This window comes from Dasypus novemcinctus, chromosome 19 (assembly GCF_030445035.2).
Source record: "Dasypus novemcinctus isolate mDasNov1 chromosome 19, mDasNov1.1.hap2, whole genome shotgun sequence".
NCBI lineage: Eukaryota > Metazoa > Chordata > Mammalia > Cingulata > Dasypodidae > Dasypus > Dasypus novemcinctus.
Genome location: NC_080691.1, coordinates 22,106,718 through 22,120,229, shown reverse-complemented (window position 1 = coordinate 22,120,229; position 13,512 = coordinate 22,106,718). Strand labels below are relative to the sequence as shown.

The following is a 13,512-nucleotide window of genomic DNA, read 5'->3' as shown; positions in this document are numbered from 1 at the left end:
GAGCTGTTTTCCTTTGAATTATCCGTTCTCTGGCCCTGCTCCCCCAAGCCTGTTCCTTCCTGAATATTTCCTTTCACAGGAAATCATAGCTCCATCCCCCAGGCAGTGCCCACCCCTGCACCTTCAGCCTCCCTGCATCCCCCACCTCTCCTCGAATATCAAGACGCTTCAGACTGTTGTCCCTCCCTAGTTGCTTTCGGACTTGCACACTTCACTCCATGTCACTAGCCACCCTGGTTCAGGCCCACCCTACTTCTCATCTGGATTCCCTGTCACCACCCTACACAGTAGCCAGGGTAATCGCTCTAAAATGCACCTCCACTCCTGTCGTAACCTGCTCAGATTTCTCCAGATTCCCCACTTGCCTCTGTGGAAAATTCCTTGAGCAAAGCTCGCAAGGCCCTTCCTGTTCAGGCCCCTGCTTTCCTCTCAGGCCTTAGTTCCCTCCCATTTTCACCTCTATGAGAAAGGGCAATTTCTGATGGTGGTTTATGGTGAAGAGCTCTAGCTACACAACTTGCTTTTCTGGGTCCAGATCCCAGCTCTGCCACTTTCAAGCTATGACACCTTCACCTTTCTGTGCCTTCATGTGCCCATGTGTAAAATGGGGGTAGCAGGCATGTGTACATGGGTTGTGGTTTTTGCAGCAGCTTGTTACACCAGCCTGTCTCATCAGCTCACTGTTTTGCTCATCTTCTTTAGGAGGCACTGGGAACCAAACCTGGGACCTCTCATGTGGTAGGTGGGGGCCCAACTACTTGAGCCACATCTGCTTCCCCATAGGTAAATTTTGAGGATTAAAATTTCAGATCAAAAAGAACATGTATAGCCAAAATGTTTTGTACATGTATAGCCAAAATGTTTCCCCCAAACGGGGCATGGGATAGCTGATGTGTTTATCCCAGAGTTTGACCATTCCTGGGTTCAAATTAAAATCTTATTTTGACTTAGTAGGTGAAAAATGGGGCTTTATTTATTAATTTATTGTTTTCGGTGCCACATTTAGAAGCAGTTAACACATATCAAGGGATTCCTACACTCCAGGGATGGTGCTAATGGTCTTGCCCATATTAATTTATTTATCCCTCACAAAATCCCTATGAAGTAGGTACCGTTTTACGATGAAAAACTGGGGCATGGATAGAATAATTTCCCCCGAAGGAAATGGGACCCAAACCTAGCAGGTTCATAGTCGAAACACGGTGTTTCAGGTCAATGCTTTTCTTCAGTTACTAGCGCTGCTGAAGTGCCTCCCGCAGTCCTCACGCGCGCACCTAACGCACACACATCAGTTTCCAGCTTTAATCACGACCTCCTCGGGGAGCCCTCCCCTCCTCTCAGGTCCCTGCATTTCTCATGCCCTTCGTTTCAAGTTGCTTGCAAGCCTCATGAGGGAGGGAACCGGTCTGTCTTCTTGAGAGTTGAACCCCCAATTCTAACACTTTGGCGCAAAGTAGGCACCCAGTGAATACTGAATGAATGAAAACATACAGTGTTTGCTTTTCCTCAACACAAACTCTATGATCATGTCCTTTGGCTACTTCTTCTTTGGGGGCGACCCATTCTTTAAGTTTTGCAGTTGGGAAGTGTTCACAAATTTGCAGTGGAGAATCAGAAAATCCGGTGCCGCAAGGCCCCCGATGCCCACAAGGTGGCGATAAAGGACCTTACATCTTTTCGAGCTCCGAGGTTCTGGAGGAGAAGCAGCATTTAATGCTGCTTTATCTTTGGGCTTTTCATCTATGGGGAGGTCGTCTCTTGGTTACAGTGATTCGGTGGAGCTCCACAGAGAATTTAGCCCTCCTCGTTTTCAAATATTCCTTCCATCTGATATGCTGTCTCTGCCGTTTCATGAACCCCCATAAGTCAAAATAATCTTTCTTGAAATTAAAAAAAAAAAAGAAGAGTGACTATCAGATCACTTGGGAAAAAAAGGTTTTGAGTGTGCGTATTTCTTCTTTGAGACAACGATGAGTGAGATGGGAATAATCAATCTCCTCCAGTTTCTATCAGGCTTGTGTGTCCATTATATGTGTCCATTTAGCAGATACGTGCGTGTTTCTCCCCTGGTGTTTGAAAGGCCTTAAAAATTAACATGGCTGCTTTGTTTAAAACTATCTTTGAGCTCTATTAAGGTTTATTAAGGACCATTTATCTTCCTACCACCCTCACATCTCTGTGGGTCCAGTTGTGATTACAGACTCATTTTAGACAGTCAGCTGGTATAGAAAAGCCAGCAGAAGAGATTGTAAAACCCAGAGGGGCCCCTGCTTGAGCCAAGGCCAGTGAATATCACGTCAGCAGCTGGGGCAGCAGGGAGATGGTCTCCATCAACAAGCTTGCTCCCTCTTGGGGAGATACCGCCCAGGGGAAAAGGGAAACTGAGGTCCAACCTATTCATAGCTATTCTTCCTGCCTTCCTCATGCTTCCTATTTGCTTCCAATTTAGGGTTGCCCAGACAACAGCTTCTCTTGCTCCATTCTCCACTTTCCCCATTCTCAAATGGAAGCGTACAAAGGGCAGTTCTAAGGAAAGAAGGAGAAGGAAGAGGAGGAGGAAGGAATCGTAAACCCTTCCTTTCTGTAAACAGATTCTTCCTGTGCATGTGTGTTTGTGTGTGTGTGTTTGAGATCTTCACTAATGATGGATTCTCTGCCTGCAGGCTTCCAGCATAAAGTTCTCCTGACCAGGGACTTTCTTTGTCTTCTCATTTTTTCTAGAAATGCCCACTAAATGGCCTCATTTCCAGAGAGGGTTCTATAAATATTAATTCATCAGCTGCCTCATCGTTCTGGTGGCAGCCATGCAGTCCTATGACTAATTAATTACTTTTGCTAAAATATTAAATAACCATTCATTATGCAGTCTAAAGACTTTAAGCCCTGGATCTGTGCTGTTTTCATTAACTGGGGTGAAAGACAATAGTTCCTGGGCATCTTTACTCCTGGTCTGGACATGTAAAGATATAAGCTCAGTACGCCGAGATACTCAAGATGTTTAGATCACACAACTTGAGCACTTAAAAATTGTGATGGTGGCATTAGGTTTGGAAGCTGCAGGCAAAGGAAATAAAGCAGTTTTCTGGAAACAGCCAAAATAAGGCAGCTGGGGTTGTAGAATCAGACAGACCTGGGTTCAGATTTGAGCTTTGGTGTTTATCAGGTGTGTGATACTGAGCAAAGTATCAAACTGAGCCTGTTTCCCTGATGAAAGTAGGGATAATAATACAACCTCTCTAAGAAGTTGTGTGGATCAAGAAATTTTTGTTGAATGAATAAAAGGACATCAATATCTCTTTGGAATATTCTCTAGGTGTGTTAGAATAGCTCTCCGGCTCTTTGAGAGCAAGGAGTCAATTTTCCATGTGTTATATAAGATCCATTCTATATTCTATCTACCTCCCTGGTTTGGAAACTACTAGGGGCTTAAAATATGCTGTGGAATGAATATCATGAAAATGAAATTAATAATAATTGCAAGGTGCACAAGATTGTTTTAACAGTGCAATGTTTAAGAATTATTTATTTATGAGGGATGCAGTGTAGGATGGAGCCAGCTATGGGGTCAAATCTCGGTTCTACCAATCCCTAGCCATGTGCAAGTCTCAATTCTTCTGATCCTCAGTTTTCAGTAAAATGGGGGCTATGAATGAACACTCTATGATATAACAATGGATAAATGAATGGGTGTGCATGGATTCCTTACATGTCCAATAAGGTTTCTTGTGTGTGATTTTAATTTTTTGTTTTTCAAAAGAATGTGCTCAAGGAAGAAAACTTGGAAAATGTCCAAAACCTCCAACCCCCAATCACTTACAAATGCACTGCTCAGATTTACCAAGCCGGAGATTGAACCGGGGACCTCATATGTAAGAAGTGTGCACTCAACCACTGAGCCTCATTGGCCTGAGTTGGCTTCTTCATCTGTTTTGGGTTTTTTAAAAATTTAATTTAATTTAATTTTATTTATTTATCCCCATCCCGCCTTGTTTGTGCTCGCTGTCCATTTGTTGTGTGCTCTGTGTTTGCTTGTCTTCTCTTCAGGAGGCACCGGGAACTGATCCTGGGACCTTCCAACATGGAAGAGAGGCACTCACATCACTTGAGCTACCGCAGCTCCCTGGTTTGTTGTGTCTCTCATTGTCTTTCCTCTGTGTCTCTTCTTTGTTGTGTCATCTTTTTGCATCAGCTCACTATGCAGGCCAGCTCTCCGTGTGGACTAGCTCACCTTCACCAGGAGACATAAGAAATCAAACCCGGGACCACCCATATGGTAGATGGGAGCCCAATTGCTTGAGCTGCTTTTCTTCTTCATCTGTTTTGCTTGCTGTTTGTTTTTGCTTTTTTCAGGAGACACCAGGAACCAAATCCGGGACCTCACATGTGAGAGGTGAGCACTCAACCACTTGAGCCACATCTGCTCCCTCCAAAATCTTGTAAGCATGGAATCTTCCTGGTCTTTTATTCTACACCAATAATCACACATGCATGCATTTTTAAAATGCGGCCTTACTGTAAACACCATTAAATGCTTAAAATTACATGTAAAATCTCCTTACTATTTTAGCCTGAAATTTTTTCCATTTAGCAATACATCATGAGCATGAACCAATATTTCCTTGTGTCAATAGTCTTCATAAACATGATTTTGAATGGTTTCAGATTATTCCATGTTATGACATTCTATATTTTAGTTAACGAATCCCATATTGTTGGGACATTTAGATTGATTACAATTTTTCCTCTTATAAACAATATCAAGTTTGACATCCCTGTCTACATGTCCTTGCGTGTGATCAGATTATTTCCTTTGGACAACTCCCTCAAAGTTAAATTGCTATCTATGTATATTTACATTTTTCCTGCTTTATTTTTTTAATCATGAAAGTAATATTCATCCCTCCCAGAACAGTTCCATTCTTCTGTGAAGCTTACATAAACAATTTGGTATATATTTTCCCACACATTTTTCTCGACAGAAATAGCATTCTTTCTTGTTTTTATAAAAATGGGATGGTGGGTGTAATTTTAAGGTGTATGTCAATCAATGTTGAATACGGCCGGACTACATGCATGGTTATAATTACCACGCATGGTGCACTGACCAAGCACTATCCACCAGTGGGTAGTGCTTATCGGGCACTAGACTTTTCAAGAAATAGAAGCCCTTGCTGGGCGGTCGGCGTAGCGCTCACAGTGCTTGAGAACCAGAGAGGCGCGCCTACGCTGCACCAGACTTTTGCACGTATTTCACTTAAACGTGAAAGCAGGGAGTGAACCTCCATGCTCTCCCAAGGGTGGGAGTTCTGGACCGAGCGAGGGGTGCATACCTGAGTAGGGAGGGGCCTCTTCTCCCTGGGGACCGCAGAGCCGGGGCGCCCCCCAGGGAGAGGGCCGGGCAGGTGGGCCCGAGGGGAAGATCGGGCGAGTTTAGGGCAACCTGCCCACCCGGGTTCCGGCATCGGCGGCGCGGGTGGGCGGGGCCTGTATTGTCCGCCCCGCGGGGCATGCCGGGAGCCCCGCCCCCAACATGGCGTCTCACTGACAGTTGGCTGCTGAGGCAGAGGCGGATCCTGCTCCTCAGGGCGGCGGCGGCGGCGCTGACGGCGGGGCCAGGGTCTCCCTGCTCCGGGTGTGGGGGGATGGCGGCTCGGGCCGTCTAGGGCGGAGCTGCACGGGCGCGGCTGCTCGCGGGGCGCTGCAGGCGGGCACGGCGGGAGCGGCCATGGACCGGTGAGCGCGCCTCGGGCCTTGCCTCCGCCCGGCCGGGCGTGTGCTTCTCACCGCCGAGCCCTCCACCGGGGCCATGGGCTCGTCGGCCGCGGCGGCTGCAGCGGCCGCGGCGGCGGCGGACTCGGCGCAGTGGCTGTCGGTGAAGGAGGAGACCATCTTCCTGCACGACGGGCTGATCCGGGTCACCGACCTGGCCGAGCTGCCGAGCGAGATCCTCGGCGCCCCGGAGGCGGCCGACACCGACCTGGAGGTGAGCGAGGCCGCCCCCCGGCCCGCCCGGCCCGCGCCCCGGGGCCGCCCCCCTCCCCCCTCCCCCCTTCCGCCCCCCCCCCCCCCCCCCCCGCCGCCCGCGTCCCCTCGAGCCCCCTCGACTGCTGCCCGGGCAGGTGTGTGGGGGCGGGGGGCGCGGGCAGGTGGGCTCTGCAGCCCGCCGCGGAGTCATCTGCGGTCTCGTTTTGAACGTCCCGACAGCCGCATTTCATTTGGCCGTCACGGCCGGGCCTCCGCGCCCCGCAGGGGCCGCCGCCGCCCGCCCGGCCCTCTCCCCCCTCCCCCCCCCCGGGGCCCCCCGGACTCATTTCCAGGGCACACCCTGGTTCTTTAGCTTTGAGGGGATTTTTATTTTAATGCTGCACAACCTCCTTTCGAGCCCCAGTTCTGTATGTGTGTGTGTGTGTGTATAATTTCCTGGAGGAGAGTAGTGGCGGCTGCCGGTCCGCGATGGGCAATCCAGCAACTCGTCTGGGCCGTGCCTGGGATTGACACGGGGCCTTTGTCAGGGAAGCGGGCGGTGTGGACCAGCGCGAGGGATGCTTTCGCGGCCCTCGGCCCGCTCTCCGCGAAGGGTCACGGGCGCTTCAGTCCGCAGGGCCCTTTCTCTTAGGCGGAGAAACCCTGCCTGAGGAGCCGCGGCAGGTGCAAAAGCAGATTTCAGCAATTGTGCTGCCGGGCTCGGGGGCAGAAGGAAACCAGATATGTTTGGTTGAAGGGAACTTTCCACCAACTTCACTCGGTTTCCTGTGAGCCTGGAGGAGGGAATCCTGGCAGTGTGGTTTCTTCGAGGCCGGCCGATGTCCACACTGCCCGCCCCTCCCAGCGTCCACTGTGTGGGATGACATTTTGATGTGTAGGTAGCACGGGGTGTCATGAAATTTCTTATTGTCGCAAGGAAGTCTCTCTGGGGTAGGACGCAGGGAGGATGGCCCGTCTTCTGGTTATAAACGGAAGGCGAGGAATCTTTTGTGTTTTGGGGCTTTGCATGCACTTTTGCCTTCAGCACAACGAACATTTATAGAAATGGATTAAAACCCACTGCTGCTGTGTTTCTGGAAACACAGCAGTGACAGGATCGCGTGAACCAGGACGTGCTTAAGATACGAATACTGTATTTTTATGTCTGGATTTGAGGTTGCCTCAGAATTCCCATTGTGAACTCTTAATTCAAATCATTTATTTTACAATCTGGCCACCAAAAAAGGGAAGATACAAGTTGGTGGGGAATTCCTAACACGGAATCATGGTTTTATTGTGTCTCATTCATTTGGGCCTAGTCTATGAAAAACAAGGTGTGTCTTAATATCCTATCTGCTTGAAAACTCTAGATATTGTGCTATGATGTTGCAATCTTTTCACTTTATTGACTTCTGTTGTGTGTAAGAGGTGGGCAGAGGATGCTCTTTGTTCTTTGGAGAGTAATCTAAGTTCACAAAACCCAAAAAAATTGTACGTGTGCATTTATTATTATATATTTATAAATATTTATAACTGGGCTTTTCTAAGATGTTTACTGTAAAAATGTATTGAGTGAAGTTGTCAGTTGTTTGGACAGAAAAATGATTGAACCTCTCTGGTCTGATTGGAAAAAAAAATTTTTTTTAATTTATGGTCTGACCTGGCAGAAACCAATATGCTCATGGGAGATAAACACTTATGACTGGCACTAGTGAAGAATGTAGTTTTTATTTCTTTCCTCATGTAATACAGGCCACATGGTATTAGGAGAAATGGGTAGCCAGGAATGTTTTTGTGACTATTAAATTTGTGTTTGTGCGGGTGTATTCAGATTTAATTACTTAGTGATAATAATTTTGATTAAATTTTTTTTATCTTAGTAAATTCTCAGAAGGGCCCTAGGAACTAAATATTGTTACCCATTGTAACAATCATAAATATTACACCCGTTGTACAGATGAGACAAGTAAAGTGCAGAGCCAGTATGTGACTTGCTCAGGCTGACAGAGAGAAGAGCCTGTACATTACCCCAGGTCTGTCTGTCTCAAATGCATCTGTTCCTCCTCATGACACTTCACTGCCTTTATGGATGCATGATATTCATATTTGTAATTATTTTTTTTAATGTTTATAACTGGGTACAGATACAGATAAAGTATTTTATCTCCAATTTCTCATAATTTTCTTTTTCATATTTGAGAAAGATTAGAAATTTATCAAAAATTTTAAAAGCTAACCTTTAACATGGTACCACCCCTATGAAGTACATTCTTTCCAGTGGATATGTGGGTAAATGATGGCTATTTTCCACAGGGTTTCATAGTTATATAGGATCCTTCAGTTAACAGTTGTGGATTATGAGGGATGAGAGTCAAACTAAGCCAACTAATTTATGACTAGCAACCTTAATGCATAAGACAGCACTAGCTGCAGTAGAATCTTGGAATTTTAGAGCTAGCCTGGACCTTAGAGATAATCATTTCTCCATTTTAGAGAGAAGTTATCTGAGACCCAAAGAAGTTATGACTTGGTTACTGTATCATAGCTTGTTAATGGCAGAGCACAAGATTAGTACCTGGCTTTCCTGCCTTTGACGTCCGGTGTTCTTTTCACTCAGTAAGTTCTGCTCATAGTTAAATGTCAATCAGGAAAAAAGGATCCTAAGAAGGAAATCAACATTTTAAATTAAACATGAGCAGAAATTAAAATTTCTTCCCAGGAAACTCTAAACTAGAGGTTTGTTTTTTAAAATAGAAAATAGTGTTTAATCAAGAAATTCAGTCAAGAATTTGTGGAATTCAGAGGTGTGCTGGGTGCTGGGGATATAGAAGCAGATGAAATATTAATAAAATCCTGTCCTCAAAAAGCTTTTATTTTAGCCTCTGAGTTTTATACTTAAAAAGGGTTAGAATGGGAAATTTTGTGTCATATGTGTGTATGTTACCATAATAAAAATTTTTTTAAAAAGAGAGCATATTGCATAATTCCTTTTATATGAAGTTCTAGAACAGACATAATTAATCTCTGCTGTCAGAATTCAGAATGAAGATTACCATGAGGGGTAGGGGTACTGACTAGGGGGAGGCTCAGAGGGGATTCTAATGTTTTCTTTCTTCATCTGGAACTTCCATTTAAGATTTGTGAACTTTACAAAAGTATATAAAGTTGAAACATTTTAAAGAATTTTAAAAATAAATTTTAGAAATTCAAAAGAAAGCTTTTATTTTAGTGGGAGGATATAGACAATAAACAAATAATCAAATATATAATATGGCATATGATATGTCAAATGATAAGTGCTATAGAGAAGAGTATAGCTGGTGAAGGAGGATGGAAAGTAATGTGGAGAGCGCTCTATTTTTACACGGGGCAGGCAGGAGAGGAAGGCCCAGTGTGGCACCTAAGCAGAGACCTGAGGAAGTGAGGGGGTGTACCATATGGCTGCTCGGGAAAGAGCATCCCAGACAGAGAGGACAGCCAAGTCCCTGAGAGGGGAGCATCCTTAGTAAATAAAGGGGGAGAGAAAAGTGATAGGAGATGGGTATGTGTGTGTGTGTGACATGCTGATTAAGTAGGGCCTTGTAGGAAAGGATTTTGTATATTACTCTGCGTGAATGAAAAATGCAGAGTAAGTCTTTTTTTTGCATTTAAAATAGCAATCTGTATTTATTTTTATTTTATGTTGTTGGCAGAAAAGGAAAACACAGGAAATTATCTTTTAAGTGTTGAAATAAATCTAAATTTAAGAGAAATTTGTGGACATTCCAAAAGCTTTCTGCCTTCTATTTCATTTTTCTTTAGAAACACCAGGCAGGGCAGAGAAGTTAATTGTCTTGCCAGAGGTCATAGATGACCAAACTACTTCTTACCCCATAGATTAATTTTTATTTCAGGCATTTTTGGGGGTGTTTCTATTTTTTCTTGTGTTTGTTTAAAAGTAAACACATACGGTAAACACATACAAAGACCGAACATGATAGTCACAGCAACTTTGTGATTGCCAAAAACTAGAAACAGTCTAAATGTTCATCAACAGGTGAAGGGATAAACGAGTTGTGGTATATCCATGCAATGGACTCCCTCTCCACAATATAAAGGAATGAAGTGTTTACTCAGCAAAGATTTGTTAGAGTAGATGAGGACAGACTAACAGGAGTACATGCTGTGTGATTCCATTTATATGAAATTCTAGAAAATGTAAGCTAATCTGTAGTGACAGAAAGCATATCAGTGGTTTTGGGTGGGGGCCAGGAAGGGATAGGAAGGAAGGATTACCAAGGAGCATGAGGAAACTTTTGGGGTTGATGAATATGTTCTCTTATTTTAATTGTGATGATGGTTTCATGGGTATATACATATATCAAAACTCATCAAATAGTACACTTTACTATGTGCAGTTATTTTATGTCAATTATACCTCAATTTTTTAAAAAATGAAAAAAGACTCAGAATGCTTTAGTGATATTTTTAAGGAAATTTTTAAAAAGGCTTAGCAGGAATTTTTTTGTTTTTAGTGATTGTTGATTTTTTGTTGTTGGTTTTTATTTTTTTTGCTATGTAAGGGAAGGAACATTTGGGTTTGGAGCCAATTAACTGAAATAGTCAGGGCTTTGAATACTTACGATATACTCAAATAAAATCTTTGAGTGATATTTAGATTTATGTTGATCAGTCTCCTAGGAGGATAACAGACTGCAGAGTCCTTTGGAAAGTGTTTGTGTACTTTTTTCTTTCTATTTTTAAAATTTCTCTCCCCTTTTCCCCCCAACCCCCCAGTTTTCTGCTTTCTGTGTCCATTCGCTGTGTATTCTGTGTTTGCTTGCATTCTTGTCAGCAGCACTGGGAATCTGTGTCATTTTTTTGTTGTGTCATCTTGCTGTGTCAGCTCTCCATGTGTGCGGCGCCACTCCTGGGCAGGCTGCACTTTTTTCGCACTGGGCAGCTCTCCCTGCGCGGGGACACCCCTGCGTGGCGCGGCACTCCTTGCGTACATCAGCACTGCGCGTGGGCCAGCTCACCACACAGGTCAGGAGGCCCTGGGTTTGAACCCTGGACCTCCCATGTTTTAGGTGGATATTCTATCCATTGAACCAAATCCACTTCCCACTTTTTTCTTTTTAAAGATTTATTTGTACTCCCCCCCCTCCATTGTTTGGGCTCACTATCTGCTCTCTTTCCATTCGTTGTGTGTTCTCTGTGTCTGCTCTTCTTCTCTTTAGGAGGCACCAGGAACCAAACCTGGGACCTCCCATGTGGAAGAGAGGTGCACAAGTACTCCAGCCACCCTGGCTCCCTGCTTTGTTGTGTCTCTCATTGCCTTTCCTCTTTGTGTCTCTTTGCTGCGTCATCTTATTGTCCGCTGCACCTGCCCATTGCGACAGCTTGGTGTCTTGCTTGTCTTCTTCAGGAGGCACCGGGTACTGAACCCCGGACCTCCCATGTGGTACACAGGAGCTCAGTCACTTGAGCCACATCTGCTTTCCTGTTTATGTATTTCTGTAGGATTCTAAATTCTAGACTTGGAGGAGTTAATGAATAACTGAATAAACACCTTGCTCACCAGCAGGATTAATTACCGTGTAGTACATAGAGCACTACTGTAAGAGTCACTGAATCTTGGTGCAGTGTTCTGTGAGCTTGGGTGAAAGGCCCTATAAGCTCTCAGGTTTGACCGTCTGCCTGTAAAATTAGATTGAAGTACATGAGGACTGAGAGAGGTATTGCCTATAGGTTGAAATAAAATTTAAGCATAGGATTATCATATGACCTGGGAATCACAATTCTAGGTATATATCCAAAAGAATTGAAAGCAGAGACTCCAACAGATATTTGTATACTTACATTCATAGCAGCATTTTTTGCAATAGCCAAAGGGTAGAAGCAAGCTAAAGTGCCCATCAATACATGAATAGATTAATAAAATGTAGTATATACATAGAATGGAATATTATTCAGCTTTAAAGAGAAACGAAGCCCGGTTATACTCTGCAACCTGGGTGAACCTTGAAAACATTAAACTCAGGGAAATAATCAGGTACAAAAGGACAAATATTGTATGATTTCACGTCCATGAACTACTTAGAATAAGTACACACTCATAGAAAGGGAAATTAGATTACAGTCTACCAGGGTTTGGGGGAATGGGGAATTAATTGCATAATGGGTACAGATTTCTTTGGGGTAATGAAAGTGTTTTGGTAATGGATGGTGGTAAAGGTAGCACAATATTGTAAAAGTAGTTAATGTCACTGAATTGTACACATGAAAGTGATTAATATGGTAAATTTTTTGTTGTATATGTGTTACCACAATAATTTTTTTTTTAAATCAGGTTTAAGGGTCAGACCGAGAATGAAATTCTAGCCCTGTTCTTGCTAGCTGTGTGACCTTAGGTGATTTCCATACCTTTCGTAAGCTCTGGTGTTTTCTTCCACTGCAGCTTCTTTGTCATCAGTCACCATCTCTACCACCACCATGACAACAGCGTCAGCATATTGAGTGTTTACAGCATGCCAGGCCCTATGCTAAGTGCTTCACACCCATTATCTCAGTTAATCCTCACACAGACCTTATGGGGTTGGTGCTATCATTATCTTTAGTTTATGAATGAGGAAAACTGAGACACAGTAGTTAAGTAATTTGACTAAGTTCATGCTGTTAGCAAAAGAGCTGAGACTGAAATTTATCTGTCTGTCTGACTCCAGTGCTGGGTGCATGCTCTTGAACCATTACCTTAAACTGCCTCATCACTGTAAGAGGGGGTAATAATAGGGTTAATGGAAGGATTAAATAAGATCCTGCATGAAAAATACTTAGTGCAATGTGTGGTACATGGTACATGTTCAACAAATGAAAACTATTATTACCATAGATTCTCAAACTTATTTTAAGGATAGATGTGATTATATTTTTATTTATTTATTTATATTTTTTGAGGTACTGGGGATTGAACCTGAGACCTTGTATGTGGTAAGCCGTTCTCAGCCACTGAGCCACTTCAGCTCCCAAGTTGGTTTTTTTGTTTTTTTTGTTTGTTGTTTGCTTTTGTTTTTTTTTAGGAGGCATTGGGGATTGAACCCGGGACCTCCCATGTGGGAAGCGAGCACTCAATGGCTTTAGCTACATCCACTCCTGATTATATTTTTAAGTATGTGGACTCTCTTCAGCTGCCCATTGTATATGAAAGCAAAATTGTCCTATCAACAGAATTTTTTTTTTCTGTAATAGTGGAGATGAGTTTTAAAAGTTTTTGGTGATCCCTCTGGAATTTTCTTCTGTCCCAATTCATTTGCATTATGGCTAGACAGATGAGATAATAGGCTGATAGTCATCATTTTAGTTTTCCTCCAAAGATGTACCTATGGTCTTACTAAATAAATCAGTTTTGATTATTATCTATCTTCTTGGCCTCCTTATTTTTTTTTTTTTATATTTATTTATTTTATTTCTCTCCCCCCCTCACCCTAGTTGTCTGTTCTCTGTGTCTATTTGCATGTGTTCTTCTTTGTCCGCTTCTGTTGTTGTCAGCAGCCCGGGAATCTGTGTTTC

At 43.7% G+C, this 13,512-nt stretch overlaps 1 protein-coding gene across 6 annotated transcripts in view; it reads left to right on the top strand.

Annotated features, from left to right (window-relative positions):
- Positions 1-5,512: 5,512 nt before the first annotated feature.
- HECTD4 (HECT domain E3 ubiquitin protein ligase 4) overlaps positions 5,513-13,512 on the top strand; it is a 241,111-nt gene continuing 233,111 nt past the window's right edge. For 3 of the 6 annotated variants that reach the window (XM_058280991.2, XM_058280987.2, XM_058280986.2), the window contains exon 1: positions 5,585-5,983. In XM_058280991.2, the coding sequence (XP_058136974.1) occupies positions 5,807-5,983 (177 nt within the window). In that variant the 5' untranslated portion in view covers positions 5,585-5,806. Of the gene's footprint in view, positions 5,984-13,512 lie in introns of all 6 variants that reach the window. The other 3 variants (XM_058280990.2, XM_058280988.2, XM_058280989.2) reach the window with 2 other exon arrangements.